Below are 17,131 nucleotides of genomic sequence, written 5' to 3' on the forward strand. Positions count from 1 at the left end.
GCGAAGTGGCTCAATAATAACCCAAACTCAAACAATAGATGCATCAAAACCTATAAAATTCACTAAATTAATTTTAGCAATTAAAGGTTACGAGCCTAAGGAAGATCACGAATGTATATTTATTTGTTTGTTTTTTGATTATTTTCCCCTGGGGTGATCTTAACAAACCAGTGACCCAAGAAGATCGAGGGAGGCAGTCAAAATTTGACGGCAGTCAAAACTTCTAGTGCTCTTTTTAAGTGATCAAAAATATCGGAGGGCAGCTAGTCTCCCTCCCATGTCCATTTTGACGTGAGGGAGATCCCTCTTTGGAGGAATTTTTCATGGAGGAAGTGAATTGTGCATGAAGGGGGAGCCGGATTTCCCGGCATAATTTAAGAAATGATCAGAATTAAATTTTTTTTCAACTGAAAGTAAGGAGTTACACTAAAACTTAAAACGAACAGAAATTAATACGCATATGAGGGGGTTTCTCCTCCTCAATACCCCGCTATTTATGCTAAAGTTTTTTTTAAATTAAAAAAGCTTCTTATTCTAATTGAACGGCCCTATTGTTTTAAGAATTATTCATAAATAACTGGAACAAAAGTAAAACTTTAACATAGAGAGCGAGGTATTGAGGAAGAGGCGACCACCTCATATACGCAATAAACTCTGTTCGTTCTAAGTTTTGATGTTCCTCAGAACTTTTTGATGTTCCTTACTTTCAGTTGGAAAAAAACTTCTTTTTATTATTTAATAAAAAATTTTATTTTTATTTTCTGCTTTTTAGCAGAAAAGCAGATGCTCTCTACCAGGCGTGGATGGCCCTATAATAAATTTAATACATGGCCCTAAATATAAATTATATATTATATATTATAATATATAATATTATATATTATGGCCCTATGGCCCTAAATGATAAATTTGATACATTAGTAATTTTTGTTCAGTGCAAGACGTATAAAAATAATTAATGTCAAAACAGTAGAGATATAGACAAGTAAATGAAAAGCAGCGGTCATATATGCGTCTCCACTTTTTTTTCTTTGGGCACCAAACCAGTGGACACAGAATACTAGAAGAGGAGCTCATTTGAAACGCAATTTATAGTTCTAGTCCCTCTATCAAATGACAAAAGAGACCACAAAAAGGAAGGACAGAACCTTTTCTGCCATTTGTGTGGCAGCTTATTTTGTCGCTTATTTTGTGTGTATTTAATTGTTTGTACTCCACATTTTAATACTTTTATAGTGTTGTTGTGGGTAAGAAATAAATTATTATTATTATTATTTATGTCACACAACAACAATTTCGGTCTAAAAAGTGTCAAAATGTTATCAAGAGAAAATTTTGAGACAATCAATCGGTTAAAGCAATCAGAAGCCTATTAATATGGCATCCCAATGCCACTGAGTGGGAATATCGCCTCCTGTTGGTGCATTCATTCCTAAAGGTACATAAAGTTTATACAAATTGAAAGTTACCAAAGCCTGTTTATGCAGTAATGCTAACTGTCATACTGTACTGCGTAGCCATATGTTAACTAAGAAGGGAGAGGACGTGCATTTTTATTGTTGGGTGGGTTCAAAATATCTTCGGCCTAAAAGTTCTAGCATTCAACAGCTCCACTTTTTTTTTACTTCGAAATAAAAGGCTTACGTCCACATGCTTACCTGCAAAACAGTGGAGGGAGGTTTTCTTTACTGAAGATCCCTCTTCTTCTCAAAAACAAAAATTATGATCTGAAGATATCACTTTTCGCATTTTAGAGCCCTTCCCTTACTTACTTACATAGACTTAGGTCTTTCAACGCCGGCTGGCGCATAAGGCAACAACGGTGCCTCTCCATGACGACCTCTCTTGAGCTTTTGACCAAAGCTCTTTAAGTGATGATCTCAAAAGTGCAGCATCCTAACCCCAGGAAAATGTGTAAGCAGTTCAATTCTTCTAGGAGTTATTATCGTTTTCGAGGCATTGCTATGTAATGGTAATACTAAGTAATATACTTGTAATATACTATACAAATACTTGGCGTTAAGGGTAGCGGTAAAAGCCCCCTCGTATTTAAGATAACCATGAGTATGGTACTGAAATCGGATAAAAACATATACACATAGGCAAATTTTTTTTTTTTTTTACAAATGAAATAAAAAACGACGCTACTCTACTCTATTTTATTTGTCTGTATTTTATTTTTTCAATAAGAGTTCATTTTCCTTTTCTTTTTTTTCTTTTTTGTGTGTGTGTTTTTTGGCAATGTAAATGAAATTTTTGTATTGTTCATTATTTGTTGAATAACTGTTTCTTTTAATCACTATTTCAATAGCATTGTAATTTACCGCTACTTTACATTCCTTTAAAATTATTAAATGATTATATGGTTTATTGAAATAACCCCTTGATCATCGGTTCCAAGCTCTTTATAGTTTTGCCACCATTCCTTCCCCTCCAAAAACGGTAAGAATTAAAGTTAGTCATTACCAAGCCCCTTAGAATAAAGAATAATTCCAGCTCAGTAATCTGTTGTATCAGCAGATATAAATTCTGTCGTTACATATTGGTTGATGCATGCTAAACATGCTTATTAATAATAATAATAATATTTTTATTTTTGACCCACTATACAAGATAAGTAAATTGTGGAGTAACACAAAAAAAAAGATCTGACAGTAAAAATATTCACTGATAAAAAAGTCGAAAAAGACCTTGATGTTTGCCAATCGAGCAAAAAAATCGAGAAAAATCTCGATTTTTCTAAAATATTATTTTTGCATTTGTACGTACGTCTGTATGCAATGAAATACATCAACGAGCAGGATTTGTCACTGCCTGTAAATAGTTTATGTACATATTGCTTAGGGAAAGTTTTTTTTTTTTTGCTTGGTGTATCATAGATTACAGTTTTTTTTTTTACTAATTCAATAGTTTTAAACTATAAAATATACTACATTGATATAGTCAGACACAAAACGAGAAATATTTTGATCTTGTGACCCTCCCAATTTTTAGGCTAGCTGCACCTCTCAATCTTAAAGTACGTTTTATCTTCCCCCTTGGTTTTATAATAAGCTACAAGATAAAAGAAGTTGGGCTATATTCATTATTTTCCTCAGGGAAGAGGGTAGGCTTGTCTGCCATGGCATATTTTCTCATGAGATTTTTTCAGCGATTGTAAGATTAGAGGCTGACTTCCTTAAATACATTGCCTTTCGACTATCTTTATTTTTATTACTTAGTATTGGTGTAAATTCACAACAGTTCCAGGGGAGGCAAAAATTACTTTTTAAAATGTAGGGGGAGGGGGAAAATTTGTCTTTTTCCAAATTTTCAATAAAAATAGCCAAAAAGCCATTTTTCAATGTCAAGGCGAGGGGATATAATCTTGGGGGCACTAGCATTTTTCGACCCCAGCCCCAACTGAAGTCACCGTTACTTGGGGCATAAATATCGGTTTTTTATTTTTTAAAGCCCAATTTTCTTTTTCAGCACTTATTTTTCTACGATACCTACTTTAATATAAATAAAACTATTAATTTCAACACACAAGCAAATAGGAAATCAAACATTTAATAAACTTTCTGCAAACTAATGGATACAATAAATTTAAGATTGTATTCCGCATTGCCCCACATTCTGTTAAGAATCAATCATTTGGCAACTTGTTTATGCACGTACTCAAATAATCAAAAAAGTTTTTTAATAATTAATTTTAGCCCTTTTTGTAGGCTTAAAAAGCCAGATAGAAAAATTCAGAGCCAGTGTCTTATGTCAAAATTTCACGTACAGCTCACTTTTTTGCGGCATTCTCCTAGAAAAATAATAATAAATGTAAAATAAATAAAAATTTAAAGTACAATATAAAATAGTAATAAATACGACAAAGAATAAAAAGTTGAAAATATGTATAAAAACTAACAACGAAAACAATTGTTTGAAAAAACCTAAAATAATTACTTTTTTGTTTTTCTGAACAATATAAGCACTAGGCAAAGTTTGCAGAAACGGAGTCCCACGCCATTGAAATCAGGACTATTAGCAGCATCTTTGACGACGTCCTGTTTAGTGGCGTTAGCATCTACAGGGCCTGTGACAGTACCAAACGATTCAGCTATCAAATAGCTTAATGGATCAGTCCCATAAAAGTCCCCAAGCTAACAAGTTCTAGAGTTATTGATGTCTTCATTTTCGCATTAGGTTCAAACCAACCTTAGGTAATAGGGTTACTTCAGACAAGAGCTGATGTTTTAAATAGCTAATCGCATCATACGGATAGCTTATATTTGACTTCAAATATAATATGAAGTTAGTTAAAAAAAATTGAATAATGAGAAAACCACAGAAATCCAAAAGCAATTAAAAGAGAAATCAAGATCTTCGAAGAGTACAACGCGATAGACCATACTCAAATGAGAGACCTTGCTTAGTCATTCCTGTCCTACCTCTGGTTGATGGAACCGGCAGCTTCATCAGTAAGTTAACCTTGGGTACCTCCAGAATGGGAGAATTAGGTAACACAAACTGGTTTCAGAGTCTCCTTATAAAAGCTTCGGTAGCAATCCTGGGTGAAGATTTCTACCACTTATTTTGGAGAGAACCATTTCGAACATACTGGCACCCAATAGTTCAAGCCTTTGACCTTGCTACAGTGAGGAGACTCATCGCTTGACGATATACACAGACTAATTCCAATCTTATCAAAAATGACTGGCTCTGGGTCTATCTGTGGTATCAGAGGCTTTGTTTCCTTGACAGGAGCAGTCTCAGGTCTTATTCTTTGTGAATTCTTCTGACTGTTCCCTTTTTTTCTTTGGTGGGAGAAAGGCTTTTCTTAACAATATTCCAGTCAATTTCTGTCGTCTTAGAAGGGTCAGTCGAGATTCGTTTTCTTCCTCTCAAGTGGTTTCCCCGTCCTTGAGTTTCAACTGGACAATTAAATGAGAAAGGTTGATCTTTTTTGGCAACCTTAAAGCTAGATCACAGGAAGAGTTTTATGTGTCTTTCCTCTGATTGTTGTTAACTAGAGGTGCACTGTAGCCGGCCAGCTGCCTGACTGTGACTTTCAAAGGAAGAAATGCTACATCTGAAAACATCTTTTGATTTTTTCTAGTGCTTAAAGTTCTAGCACTAAAGCTTTTTTAGTGCTTTAAAAGAGCTATTTATTCTACTTAAACGACCTTTGTGATTCAGAGGTCACTTACAGAATTGGTACAAAATTTAATCTTTTGCGTAAAGAGCGAGGTATTTACGAGGGGGTGAACCCCCTCATATACGTAATAATTTCTGATCGTTCAAAGTTTTAATGCTTCTCCTTACTTTCAGTTGAAAAAACTTGTTCCTTTTATTTAATTCTCTAAAAGTGTATAATTTCCGAACACACTGTAGTACGTTTGAAACTCACACTTTAGTGGGAGTTTTGCAAAACTACCTAACTGAAACTGAAACAAAATGAAATAAAATTACACAGATAAATCACAAATTTTCATTTTTTCTAAATAACTACGTAAAGAAGAACTACCATATTACATGTGAAGAATAATTGATAGATGGCGAATCTTGCCAGATTTTTTACATTATTAAAGATGTCACCTTTGGAGTTATTCTGCTATAAAGAATAGCCTCGTGTTCACACTAACCCTGATGTCAACTATATAGGCAAGGTCAGATACGGCAAAGTCATATCAGAAAGGTGAGGGGTTAGAATTTTTTTCGGACCCCCCCCCCCCCCCCCCGAAAAAATCCTGGATACAAACCTGTTTATATATATATATATATACATATATATATATATATATATATATATATATATATATATATATATATATATATATATATATATATAATATATATATATATATATATATATATATATATACATTCTACATCACCTGGTCGAACCTTGGTTCTCAAGAGGGTAGGATTTTGAGTCGTTAACAATTTTGTCTACATTTAACCATGCTAAGAGCGGTTAGGATGCCTAAGTAGTCTGGATTTTGCTTTATAAATGCCACTGCTGCTAAAAATATGGGGAGGGGAAAGAATATTATTTTTAGGTTTCCTTTACCCCATGCTACTCTCCCCAAACTATTCATTAAGGGAAAAAAAACTTATAGTTATGTGGACGTTCATCAAAGCGCAGCAATCTCAGAAAATAGGTTAAAGAATAAGAAGTTAAATTTCAAGTTCTATTTATTTTCATAAAATAACAATAACAAACAATATCCCAAAGGGCTCAATGGCCCGTTATTTGGGAAACGGTTTTGGAAAAGCTTGTTGGTAATTTGAGTTATTGAAAACCCTTAAACAAAACAACACAATTTTCATTTTAGAGATTTTACCCCCCCCCCCTCACAAATAAAAAAGGACGAGGAAACATTCTGTATACCAATAAGCATGTGCCATTTAGTGCCGCAAGAAACATTCATTTTTGATAAATGAACATCCAAGAGAATATTCAAACATCAATATTCGGAATTTATCTTAAGTTAGTCCAACGTTTCTTTTGATATCTTCCAATCTTAATCTAGTTTCATTCTTAGTATGGTTCATAGCATAGAAAAGTTTGCATATCTATCAGTCCTGTTACCTTTTGTCTTTAATTCTGCCATCTGGAACATTAAGATCGTCTTAACTCTCTCGTGGGCGCTGGTCGGTTTTGAGGACAGTTACTTAGTAGCTTGTTACCTTATCATGTGAATATTTAATTCTTTTTTAGTGATAAGACTTCTTAGAAGTGTTTTAGAGTAATCTTTTTAACTTACAGTTATTTTTTTGCATGTAAGCCATCTATTTTTTGGGTGTCTCCAAGTGAGGACATTGTCCATAAAATGTTTCTATTTTTCTATTTTTTATGCAGTTTCTATTTTTGCCACTACCCACAAAATGGGACAAAATAGATTTATATTAGCACAAAAAAAGACTGTGATATCGTAATAGTATCAGCTACCTAAAGAGTTTTTTTTTTTTTTTTACAAAGAATAACAATATATATGAAAATCCTTAAAATACGCTAAGCGTACAATGACAGAGTTAAAAAAAAAAGTAATGAAGAGGAAAGTAAAAGGCACTTAAAAAAAATAATAAAGAAAACCCAATAGCTTCTGAAAGAAAAAAAGTAAACAAACCGAAAACCTCCGCAAGCCAACTGAGTACTCAATTGTGGCACTAGGTACTCTGTGCCACAGGATAACTGTGCCCAATCTAACACACGAGTACCCAATTGTGGCACTGGGTACCTTGTGCCACAGGACAATTGTGCTCAATATGACAATTGGGTAGTCAATCGTGGCAGTACGTTTATCAATCCCCACTTCTAATTTGTACCCAATAGCTATTAAAGCTTATGCAGATAGGTCGGCAAAAGATCAGGCATGATGAGTACATTACGAAGATCATCTTCGAAGACAATATTGACAACAAAATTGATCCAGATCGCTCATATCTTTCTAGCGATGAAGATGACAAAGACCCTTCTTGTAAACCTCCGTCTCAAAAAGTGAAGACCCAATTTACCGTCGAGCTTAGTGGTTGGAAATGCAAAATAACGACTTACAACCAGACATCGCAGACCAGGAGATACAGTAAACTGGCCAAGCAAAACTCGTTATTACCATCATTTTAGTAGGAAATTTTGATTTGAATTTTTGCAAGGATTTGAAAGGTATCTGAAATCTATTTTACTTTATAACTTTTATCCTTATCATGTGAATATTTAATTCTTTTTTAGTGATAACACTTCTTAAAAGTGTTTTAGAGTAATCTTTGTAACTTGTAGTTATTTCTTGCATGTAAGCCATCTATTTTCTGGGTATCTCCATGTGAGGACATTGCCCATAAAATAGGCAGTTTATTTTTTTGCCACTGCCCATAAAATGGGACAAAATAGTTTTGTATTAGCACATATAAAGACTGTGATGTCGTAATAGTATCAGCTTCCTAAAGAGTTTTTGTTACAAAGAATAACAATATAATGGTGACAATATATATATGAAAACCCTTAAAACACACTAAGCGTACAATGACAGAGTTAAAAAAAAAGACCAATGGAGAGGAAAATAAAAGGCACTTAAAAAACAATAAAGAAAACCCAATAACTTCTGAAAGAAAAAAAGTAATCAAACAGAAAACATTCGCAAGCCAATTGGGTAGTACGCAATTGTGGCACTGGGTACTCTGTGCCACAGGATAATTGAGCCCAATCTGGCAAATGGGTACCCAATTGTGGCACTGGGTCCTGTGCCACAGGACAATTGTGCCCAATCTGACAATTGGGTACCTAATTTTGGGACTAGGTACCCTGTGCCGCAGGATAATTATGCTCAATCTGACAATTGAGTACCCAATTGTGGCACTACGTTTATCCATCCCTACTTCTAATTGGTATTCAATATATATTAAAGCTTAAATTTTTTGCAGATGGGTCGGAAAAAGATCAGGCATGATGAATAAACTACGAAGATTATGTTCGAAGACAATATTGATAACAAAATTGATCCAGATCACTCAGATCTTTTCAGTGATGAAGATGACAGAGACCCTTCTTGTAAGCCTCCGTCTCAAAAAAGTTGAGACCCAATTTGCCGTCAATTCGAGCTTATTGTTATTGGAAATACAAAAGAACGACTTACAACCAGACATTGCAGACCAGGAGATACTGGCCAAGCAAAACTTGTTCCTCTCCAGCGTATGGCTAGTACTTATATTTGAAAAAGAAAAAGCCTAAGCACCGAGTCCAAAAGTTCTTTTTCAGCTCCTGTGTTGCAAACAGATATAGTCCTCAGTAGTTCAGTTCCAGTTAGAAAATGACAAACTACTACTTCCCAGTATGATTGCAGTTAAAACTAAAGCACACAAACATCATCCAAAACATAAAACAGCAAAGACTTCGTACTTGGAGGGCCAATGTTGATAATCATTTAGCAGAGAAAGTTCCACCTTTAAGTGTTAATGGTCGGTCTTGCTGAACATCAGCAACGAGTCTGATCCTGCTGATTTTTTTGAGGGACTTCTTCCTCGCAAAATTCTTGAAATAATTGCTAAGGAATCTAATGCGTATTGGAATCTAATGCGTAAATTGGAGCCAATTTCCAATAAACTAAAAAGACCCCCCCTCTCCGTCCCTCATAACAGGAAAAATTGAAATGAGATCGCCACCACTAGAAACTCGAGCTGGAAATCTGAAATTAAGCTGATTGAAATCATAAGAATAAGAAATCTTTTAATTGACAAAAAAAATAAATAAAAATAAATCAATGAATCATTCTGTACGAAACAAAATGAAGCATCTCATAGGTTTCTTAGAAATCAGTTTGAAAGTGAAACACCTCATTGGCTGCCATTAAAGAGGCATATTTATATCGGAAGACGTAGGAAAATTTCACGATTTCTAGCTCAGAGACTAGCTAGTATTTTTTGTACTATCTACCTCATTAAAGTTAGGTTATTCAGCTCCACACAAATATTTTACGAATGTTGTTCATTTTTTTAAGGTATATATTCCCTCTGAAACAAGCGATTTTGAGACAAGCATGTAGCTTGCGATAAAGGGACAAAATACTTTTATTGCTGGATACATTAATCTCAGATCTATCAATTCACCAAGCTAGAATTATGATATTACTTACATTGTTTCTATGAGAAACATCAAAAATTCTTTAAAAATAGAAAAAAAAAAATCCTTTTCTTAACTATTCAGAGGAAGGGTTTGGGTTAAATTTGATAACAGCAAAACTATGTATCTAAATTGGATGCCTTCTTATGTTAAGCTTTATTCGAAACTCAAGGATTGAAAACCACTGGTCAAATAGTCTTAGGCTGTCTAAGAAATCTGATTATATTTCAAATAAAAGGTTCGACCTGATCAGGAAGTTTGATCAGGGTTCAAGCTGATTAGGGAATTGGATCAGGTTTCAAGCTGATCAGGGAATGTCTGCATTTCACTTCTTAAGAAAGACACCATGAATGTGATAAATACTAATGTATTTCGATATAAATTATTTTGATAATTATTGATATTATTATTTTGACATTTATTGATATTACTATTATTTTGTCAATTTATATCGTTTACAACGTCTACTTATGTCGACATTCGAATTAATAATTATTTGATATTAATTATTGATATTATAAATATCGACAGCACCGGAACAGATGAAACTAATCACAAATCGGTTAGTGTTTTGCAAACCTCCGAGTTTTGGAGGCACAACTCCAAAAATGTGTTTAATGAGGCTCTTAGACCCAATCGATTATCAATATTTTTATTTCTCTTCGTTATAATTGCTTTATCACTTACATGTTTATCTAGGCAAAACTGTTTAACTACTAATAATCAATGCTTGAAATTTCCTTCTAAAGCGTCAGATTTTTAAAATACCAAAGACATCAAAACAAAGCACTTATATCCCACCCCCTTTGCACTGATCTTATGTCTAATTGTCTTTTGCTAGCTTCAAAATTATGTAGTAATTCATTTTTGTCAGTGCTGCCACGTTGAACCGCAAAAATAATTATGCAGAACTAGTTAGTTAAATTTAACAAAGCTTTTTGATCGTAAAAATTCAAATAGTAGCAATTTGTCGATTGCAAAAGACAACTAGACCTTGCTGTTTAACTTCTTGTGATTATAGTCATTTTCACCCACGTTTCTTTTTTTCAATTGGCACCAGTTACTACCGAAAACTGCATAACAGTAATTTTGAGCCCCCCCCCCCCCAATTGAGAATTGGACTCCCGATTTTGAGAATTTTTTAAAGATGTATATGTTTGTTTAAATTTCCACTTCATAATTTCCAACAATTAGATATCCATTTCACTTTCCTTGAACACATACTCTTTTTTTCGGGAGGGGGGAGGATTGAATAGGTCACATTTGAGGGAGCTGTAATCTCTAAAGAAAAGCAAAAAAGGGTGATTTATACAAGAATCTTGGAAAACGCCATGAAATTTAGGAGGACGGGTCAAAAATCACCCTTGGTTATAAACCTGTTCCTAGGTGTACTAAAACCAATATGGTGTTTTTTGGCGTTTTAAGACTTGAGTTGGAATCAGATGTGTAACTGTGTTTATTTATGACCTATACATAAACCAAACACGATTTAGTAAAAATACAAAGATGTCGTTAATGTTTAAGTAACATGATAAATATGCTGTTTTCAACATAATTTAGCTAAGAGGAAAGTGAATACATCACTTGATGCCTTTTTTATCATATTTTTCTCTTTCATTATCCAATAATCACTTCTTGAGGAAATTACATTTTGAGCCCTTAAAGGGCTAAAAACTGCCTGCAGTATCCAAAAGTTTAAAATCTTTTTCTAAAAAAAATTGGTTGATAAGAAAATTGCCATTTGTAGCTGATTCGGAAATGGTAACAATTAATTTCATTATTCTTAGTAGTAAAACTTTATTAAGAAAACAAATTTTTACTAGTTTTCAAAAAGAGCGAGAGACCCCTCGCTGCTTCTATGGGTTTAAGGGTCTTTTTAAATATTCATCAAAATGTGTTCAAAATTTTTTTTTAGTATTAAGACTAGGAAACAATAATTATCATTCTATCAGCTACAAATGGCAAATTTTCTCATTAGACAGTTTTGGTTTTTAAACATGTTTTCAAACTTTTTGTTATTATGGAATGTTTTACCTTTTTGGGCCCCATTAAGCGCTTAAAAATCTAATTTCCCCTGGAAGTGATTATTGAGTTAGTGATTATTATGTTGAAAACTGCATATTTACCCGTAACACATTGTTGTATAAGTAATATAAATAGCAATTTTACTCTTAGCTTCGTTTACATGGAGGAGAAAGATTACCAACTTTCAAAAACCACATACCCCATGCATCGCGTACCAAGCGTGACGGAACTGTACCAAGCGTGGCGGAACTGTGTGGGCAAACGTTGGGTTTCGAAATATGCACCACGTGCCAGAAAGTGAGCGACCCCTTCAATAGAGGTCACTCTCTTAATCTTGTATGTTTATTTCCAGGCATTTTAACTCTTTTAATAATGTGTCCATTGTAACGAGAACGATTGCCGGTTATAAAATCCCGATATTCATATTTTCCTTCGTTTATGACTTTTTCCGTTCCACTGTTTCGAAACAATTTGACCCATAATGTTCTCCGTTTTTGATGTTACAAAAACAAGACAACAGGCCACTTCTAGTTTTGCCAAGGACTATGACGAATTTAGGGGATGCTATATTTTACCGAAACTTTAATGTCCGCAAAATACAGGATTAATTTAAATAAAGCAGTGAATAAAAGCCAAAAAAACAACAACAACAAAAATCCGAATATTTTGGCTCGGCGTCCGGGAAAAAAAAACTTTCAGTGAAAAAAACTTTAAGTAAATAAAACACAAAAAACGACTTTTTTAAATTAAACCATTAAAAAAAAACGACAATACCACACAAGAGAAAAAAAATAAAAAAATAAATATAACTCACATTATAAAATGTGAATTATATTCTTACGGTTCGTACGGATATATTCTTACTCCTTTCTTACAGTTTGTTACCTTGAACCGCTTATCAGCTTAACAAAAAGTTTTGGATAATTATGTCAGAAATTTTTAAATGTCTGATTTGACCTTCAGGTTTGACAGCAACGATATTTCTAAACATCACATATTTCAACAATGATATATTTCTTTTATAACTTATTCATTGTTTTTTGGTATTTGCGAAATTCTGTTTTGGACGAGAGGGCTAAAAAGGAATCAACAAAATACACGAAGCATTCTTGTACAGACAACGTTATTTTAAGGGATTCGATACCTCAAAATAATTTTGCGAGGTTCACTGTCGGCTGACCATCTCAAGACAAAGAGCCCATTAGCGAATTCTCCCAAGGGGTTAGCCACCATCAAGAGTTATTGAGAATCTGTGGTTTGACTGTGAAATTTCATTGAATTTTACCTCCCCTGTGTAGGCAGGATTTTCAATCAAATCGGGTAGCACCAAAGGGGGTGCTACCCCCCAATGGGGTGCTAACTCCCAAAGCTTCCACTCATATTACATTTTATTTGAGCTAATTTATAGCCTGTTCTTAGCAAGTATGCTAAAACATTTTCAGGGACTGCCCTTTCCTCAACAAAAAGGCTAATTTAATCGAAAACTGTTCCGTTTAATCGCAAAAACTAAATACTAGTTTCTAATGATCTGAGTTTCATTGAAACTAAATATGTCTATGTCTGGCACATAATGGGAAAGGTCAAATGTTTTTTTCTAAGACTTCTGGGAAGTTAGACGCCAGCTTCTAGTTTTCTATCGTTTATTCGGATCTTTTATTCCAGTTCTACAAGTTATGGCAAGATCGACCAGTTAATCCTAAATATTTTGGCCGCAAAAACTAAAAAAATTACAATTGACGTAACAGGGGGAGCCTTTATGGTATCTAATCCGCTTAAACTATCATTTCCCTGAAAAGAATTTGCTTAACAAAATTCTTTCCAAACCCCCTAAACTACCAACACATATTCTACTATCTAAATAATTCAACTATTTTCAATCGGGTACTTAATAATTTTAATTAATCAAAACGGATATCGAATACAAACAGGCAAGAAAACCACATGCAAAAAATTAAAATAAGAAGCCAATCGTGATTTGCCATTTGATTTTAGAAGCCAGATACATCTCCTGTATGGAATTAGCTACATATATTCAGTTTCATATTCAATTATACACCGGTTCATCATCAACACTAACAACACATAATATCGGATTAGCAAATCAAAATAAGAATAAGGTTACGTATTCCATATTTTTCCACCAACACGGGGGTTGCTTGACAAACCTAAAAAAGAAACATTAACAAGAAGCAATAAAGCATCGGCACATTCAATGGCTAGATAATAATTAAACAGGCTTATTCAGCTAAAATAATAGACATGTAAACAGAAAGCATGTAAGGGGAGGAGGCAAAGCGGTAATTGGGGGAAGAGGGGCACGATACCCCTAGATTTCGAAAATTGTGTTTTGAATTCTTATTCAAATATTGAAAAAATTACCCCCCCCCCCCTATATTTTTAAAAATCCATTTTTTTACATCTTCATAAATAACGAAATAAATCTTTATCCCCTACCTTAAATTTTTGTGAATTGGCACCCCTGAGAGGAAGCTGTGAGGATTATAGTAGAGCCTGTTTAGAAGTTGTTCTTATGTTCTAACTACTGAAAATTAAAAAGAATTCGATTATCAGGTATGTAAAATTCAGCTCCTTAATCAGAATATGTCTCGACTTAACCAGTGACAATAAAAACTACATACCATAGCGTTGCTTTCTCGACCAAAGGTCGTGTCTCATATTTTCACAATTCTGAGATGATTACCAAAAACCACACAATAAGTGTTCTCAAAGGAAGAATCAGCAGGGTAATCCATGTTTAATTACAATTTGATCCTCCTAAGTCCTAATCTACCTTGCTTTTCTGATCCTCCCTCCGAAGACAGCTTGAGGCCCCTTCACAAAGAGATTTTACTAATATCGGGATTTAGCTAGCACTAACTTGAGTGAATCTGAATTTTTCAACCAATCAGAAAATTTCATTACGAATCTGATTGGCTTAAATTAGCGGTGGTTAAATCTCGTTATCAGCAAAATATCGTTGTGAATGGGGCTTTAGCAAACGCTATTTTGACAATTATCTCAAAAGATGAACAATAAGGGACAGTGAAATTGTTTTATCCCTAAATGAATATTTCGGCTCTATATCCAAGAGCCGTCCTCAGCAAAGCACATATAAAAATATAATAAGACTAACAAAAAAATGCGTGATCATTAAAAATAAAAATACAATTAAAACAGTCCAAGTATCATCACTTCAAGGAAAGTTCAACCAGGACTGAAAACAAAAACGAAACAAGGCAATTCATTCTGACAAAAATAAATTAAGAGCATGAATGCTATTATCGCTTTTTTGGCAGCTAACAAAAGCAAGTTTAATTAGAAAAGATCTAACAAATTACGTTACAAAACCAATAGCTAATACCAATTAACTTGTATCAAAAAGATGTTTTAGGTTAGCTGCCAAATAAGCGCGAATATTGCTTCCTAGATTTTTTTTTTACCATTGAATGTATTATTTTTGGATGCATTTAAAAAAAAGAAAAAAAGGGGGATCTGTAAAGTTTTATGGATGTACAGTCAGTTGAAAATTTTCTTGGATCACCTCCAAGATAGTGAAGTTTCATTAAAAAAACTTTTTTTTATTGTACAATGTTTTATTTATTTTAACAAGTAGAAATAAGATATAGTTATTCTGCTAAACCTAAAGTCTTCAGTCTATACATCGCTTCATCATAGGTAGCGCAATAGCGCTGCCTAAGTTAAGAGCGATGTGGGCACAATGTAATATTTATTTTTTGGGGGGTTTTAGACCAGGCCACTTCATATTGAAGGAGTTGTCGTAGAAATTTTGGAAATTGGAAATCGAAAATTGGAAATTGGAAGGGCTAATGCTCTTTTGAATAGTCAAAAGTGATTGGAGGGCAACTAACACCCCTCCCACGCTCACTGTTTCTCCAAACACATTCAATCACATTTTGAGATAGCTATTTTGTTCAAAGTGGTTGAAATGTCCGGAAATTATGTCTTTGAAGATGACAACCCCACAGCCCTCAGGGCAAGGGTTGTAAGTTATGCCCTGGTGGCATATAAGGTTTATATAGAAAGGGTGATCGTATAAACATTGGAGGGGGCTCATTGGATTAGCAATCAGAAGTTCTACAGCCCTTCTTAAGATTCAGAGTAATCGGAGGTTAGATCCCCCCCCCAACAATTCGTATTTTCCCGAAATGCTAACTTATAAACATTTTGAGATGGCCATTTGTTGTCGTGGAAACTTCGAAAAAGGCTCATTCGATTGGAAACTGAAGGGGCTAGTGCTCCTTTTAATAGTCATCAAAAGTAATTGGGGGGAACTAACCTCACTCACACGCCCTCCATTTCCTCAAGAATATCCGGTCAAAATTTTGAGATAGCAGCAATTTTTTTCAGCGTCGTTAAAATGTACGGAAATCATGTCTTTGAGGATGAAAAACCCTACCCCTACCCCACCGCCCTCGGGGTAAGGGTTGTAAGCTATGTCCAGGGGCATAAGGTTTTTATAGAAAGGGTAGTGGTATAAACTTCGGAGGGGCTTGCTGGATTGCTAATCAAAAGTTCTAGTACCATTTTGAAGATTCAAAGTGATCGGAGGGCGCTCCCCACCCACACCTCGTATTTTCCCAAAGCACATCTGATAGAAATTTTGAGATGGTCATTTATTGTCGTAGAAACTTCAAAAGGCTCATTCGATTGAAAGTCAAACAAGATGGATAGCAACTAACCACCCTCCCTGACACCCCTTTTCCCAAAACACATTTAATTGAAATTGCGAGATAGCCATTTCGTTACAAATAGTCCAAAAACTATATAACAATGTCTTTAGGGTGGACACAATCCCCTAAAACCGATGGGCAAGGGTTGTAAGTTATGCCCAGGTCATATAAGGTTTTTATGGAACGGGTAGTTGCATAAACTTTGGATCGGATGGATCGCATTTGATTGAGAGTACGAAGTTTTAGTGCCCTTTTTAAGAGTCAAAAGTGAATGGAAGGACGTCAGCCTCCCCTCCCATCAAAGCCTATCATTACTCAGAACATATCTTATCAAATTTTAAGAGAACTATTTTGTTCAGCATTGTTGAAAGGTCCAGTATTGGGGATGTCAACCTCCCCACAGTCCCAAAGACAAAGTTAGGAAATTAGTTAGGAAATTCGTTCATTGTTTACACATAGTATATGCTATTGAGAAAGGTATGCATGTTTGAACTTTAATTTCCAAAAAGACGAAGGGTATACAGGTGAGCCTTTAAAAGAATTTTGAGGAGAGTGTTGAACTAAATATACAATGTATACAAATTGTCAAAAAAATACAACACAGGAATAGCTGAGCATATTAATTTGAAAATTCAAAAAACGATCAAAAAGGCAATATTTGCATGCTATCAATACTGCTACAACTGCCACCACTACTACTATCACACTACTTCATTTACAGTATTAAGGGAAAATTTAAACCAAATCAAAAGACGCTACGTGCATGCACATTGTAAAAATAGCGTATTTCAAGAATTGATCCGGGTATTAAGTTGAAATTTTC

At 34.3% G+C, this 17,131-nt stretch overlaps 1 protein-coding gene across 3 annotated transcripts in view; it reads right to left on the reverse strand.

Annotated features, from left to right (window-relative positions):
• Nucleotides 1-3,653: 3,653 nt before the first annotated feature.
• Nucleotides 3,654-17,131, reverse strand: part of LOC136030482 (segment polarity protein dishevelled homolog DVL-3-like) — an 86,118-nt gene continuing 72,640 nt past the window's right edge. For 2 of the 3 annotated variants that reach the window (XM_065709500.1, XM_065709498.1), the window contains one exon: nucleotides 13,488-13,782. In XM_065709500.1, coding sequence (XP_065565572.1) covers nucleotides 13,736-13,782 — 47 coding nt within the window. In that variant the 3' untranslated portion in view covers nucleotides 13,488-13,735. Of the gene's footprint in view, nucleotides 3,794-13,487; nucleotides 13,783-17,131 lie in introns of those variants that run through there. The other variant, XM_065709499.1, reaches the window with a different exon arrangement.

Source organism: Artemia franciscana, chromosome 8 (assembly GCF_032884065.1).
Source record: "Artemia franciscana chromosome 8, ASM3288406v1, whole genome shotgun sequence".
Classification (NCBI taxonomy): Eukaryota; Metazoa; Arthropoda; class Branchiopoda; order Anostraca; family Artemiidae; genus Artemia; species Artemia franciscana.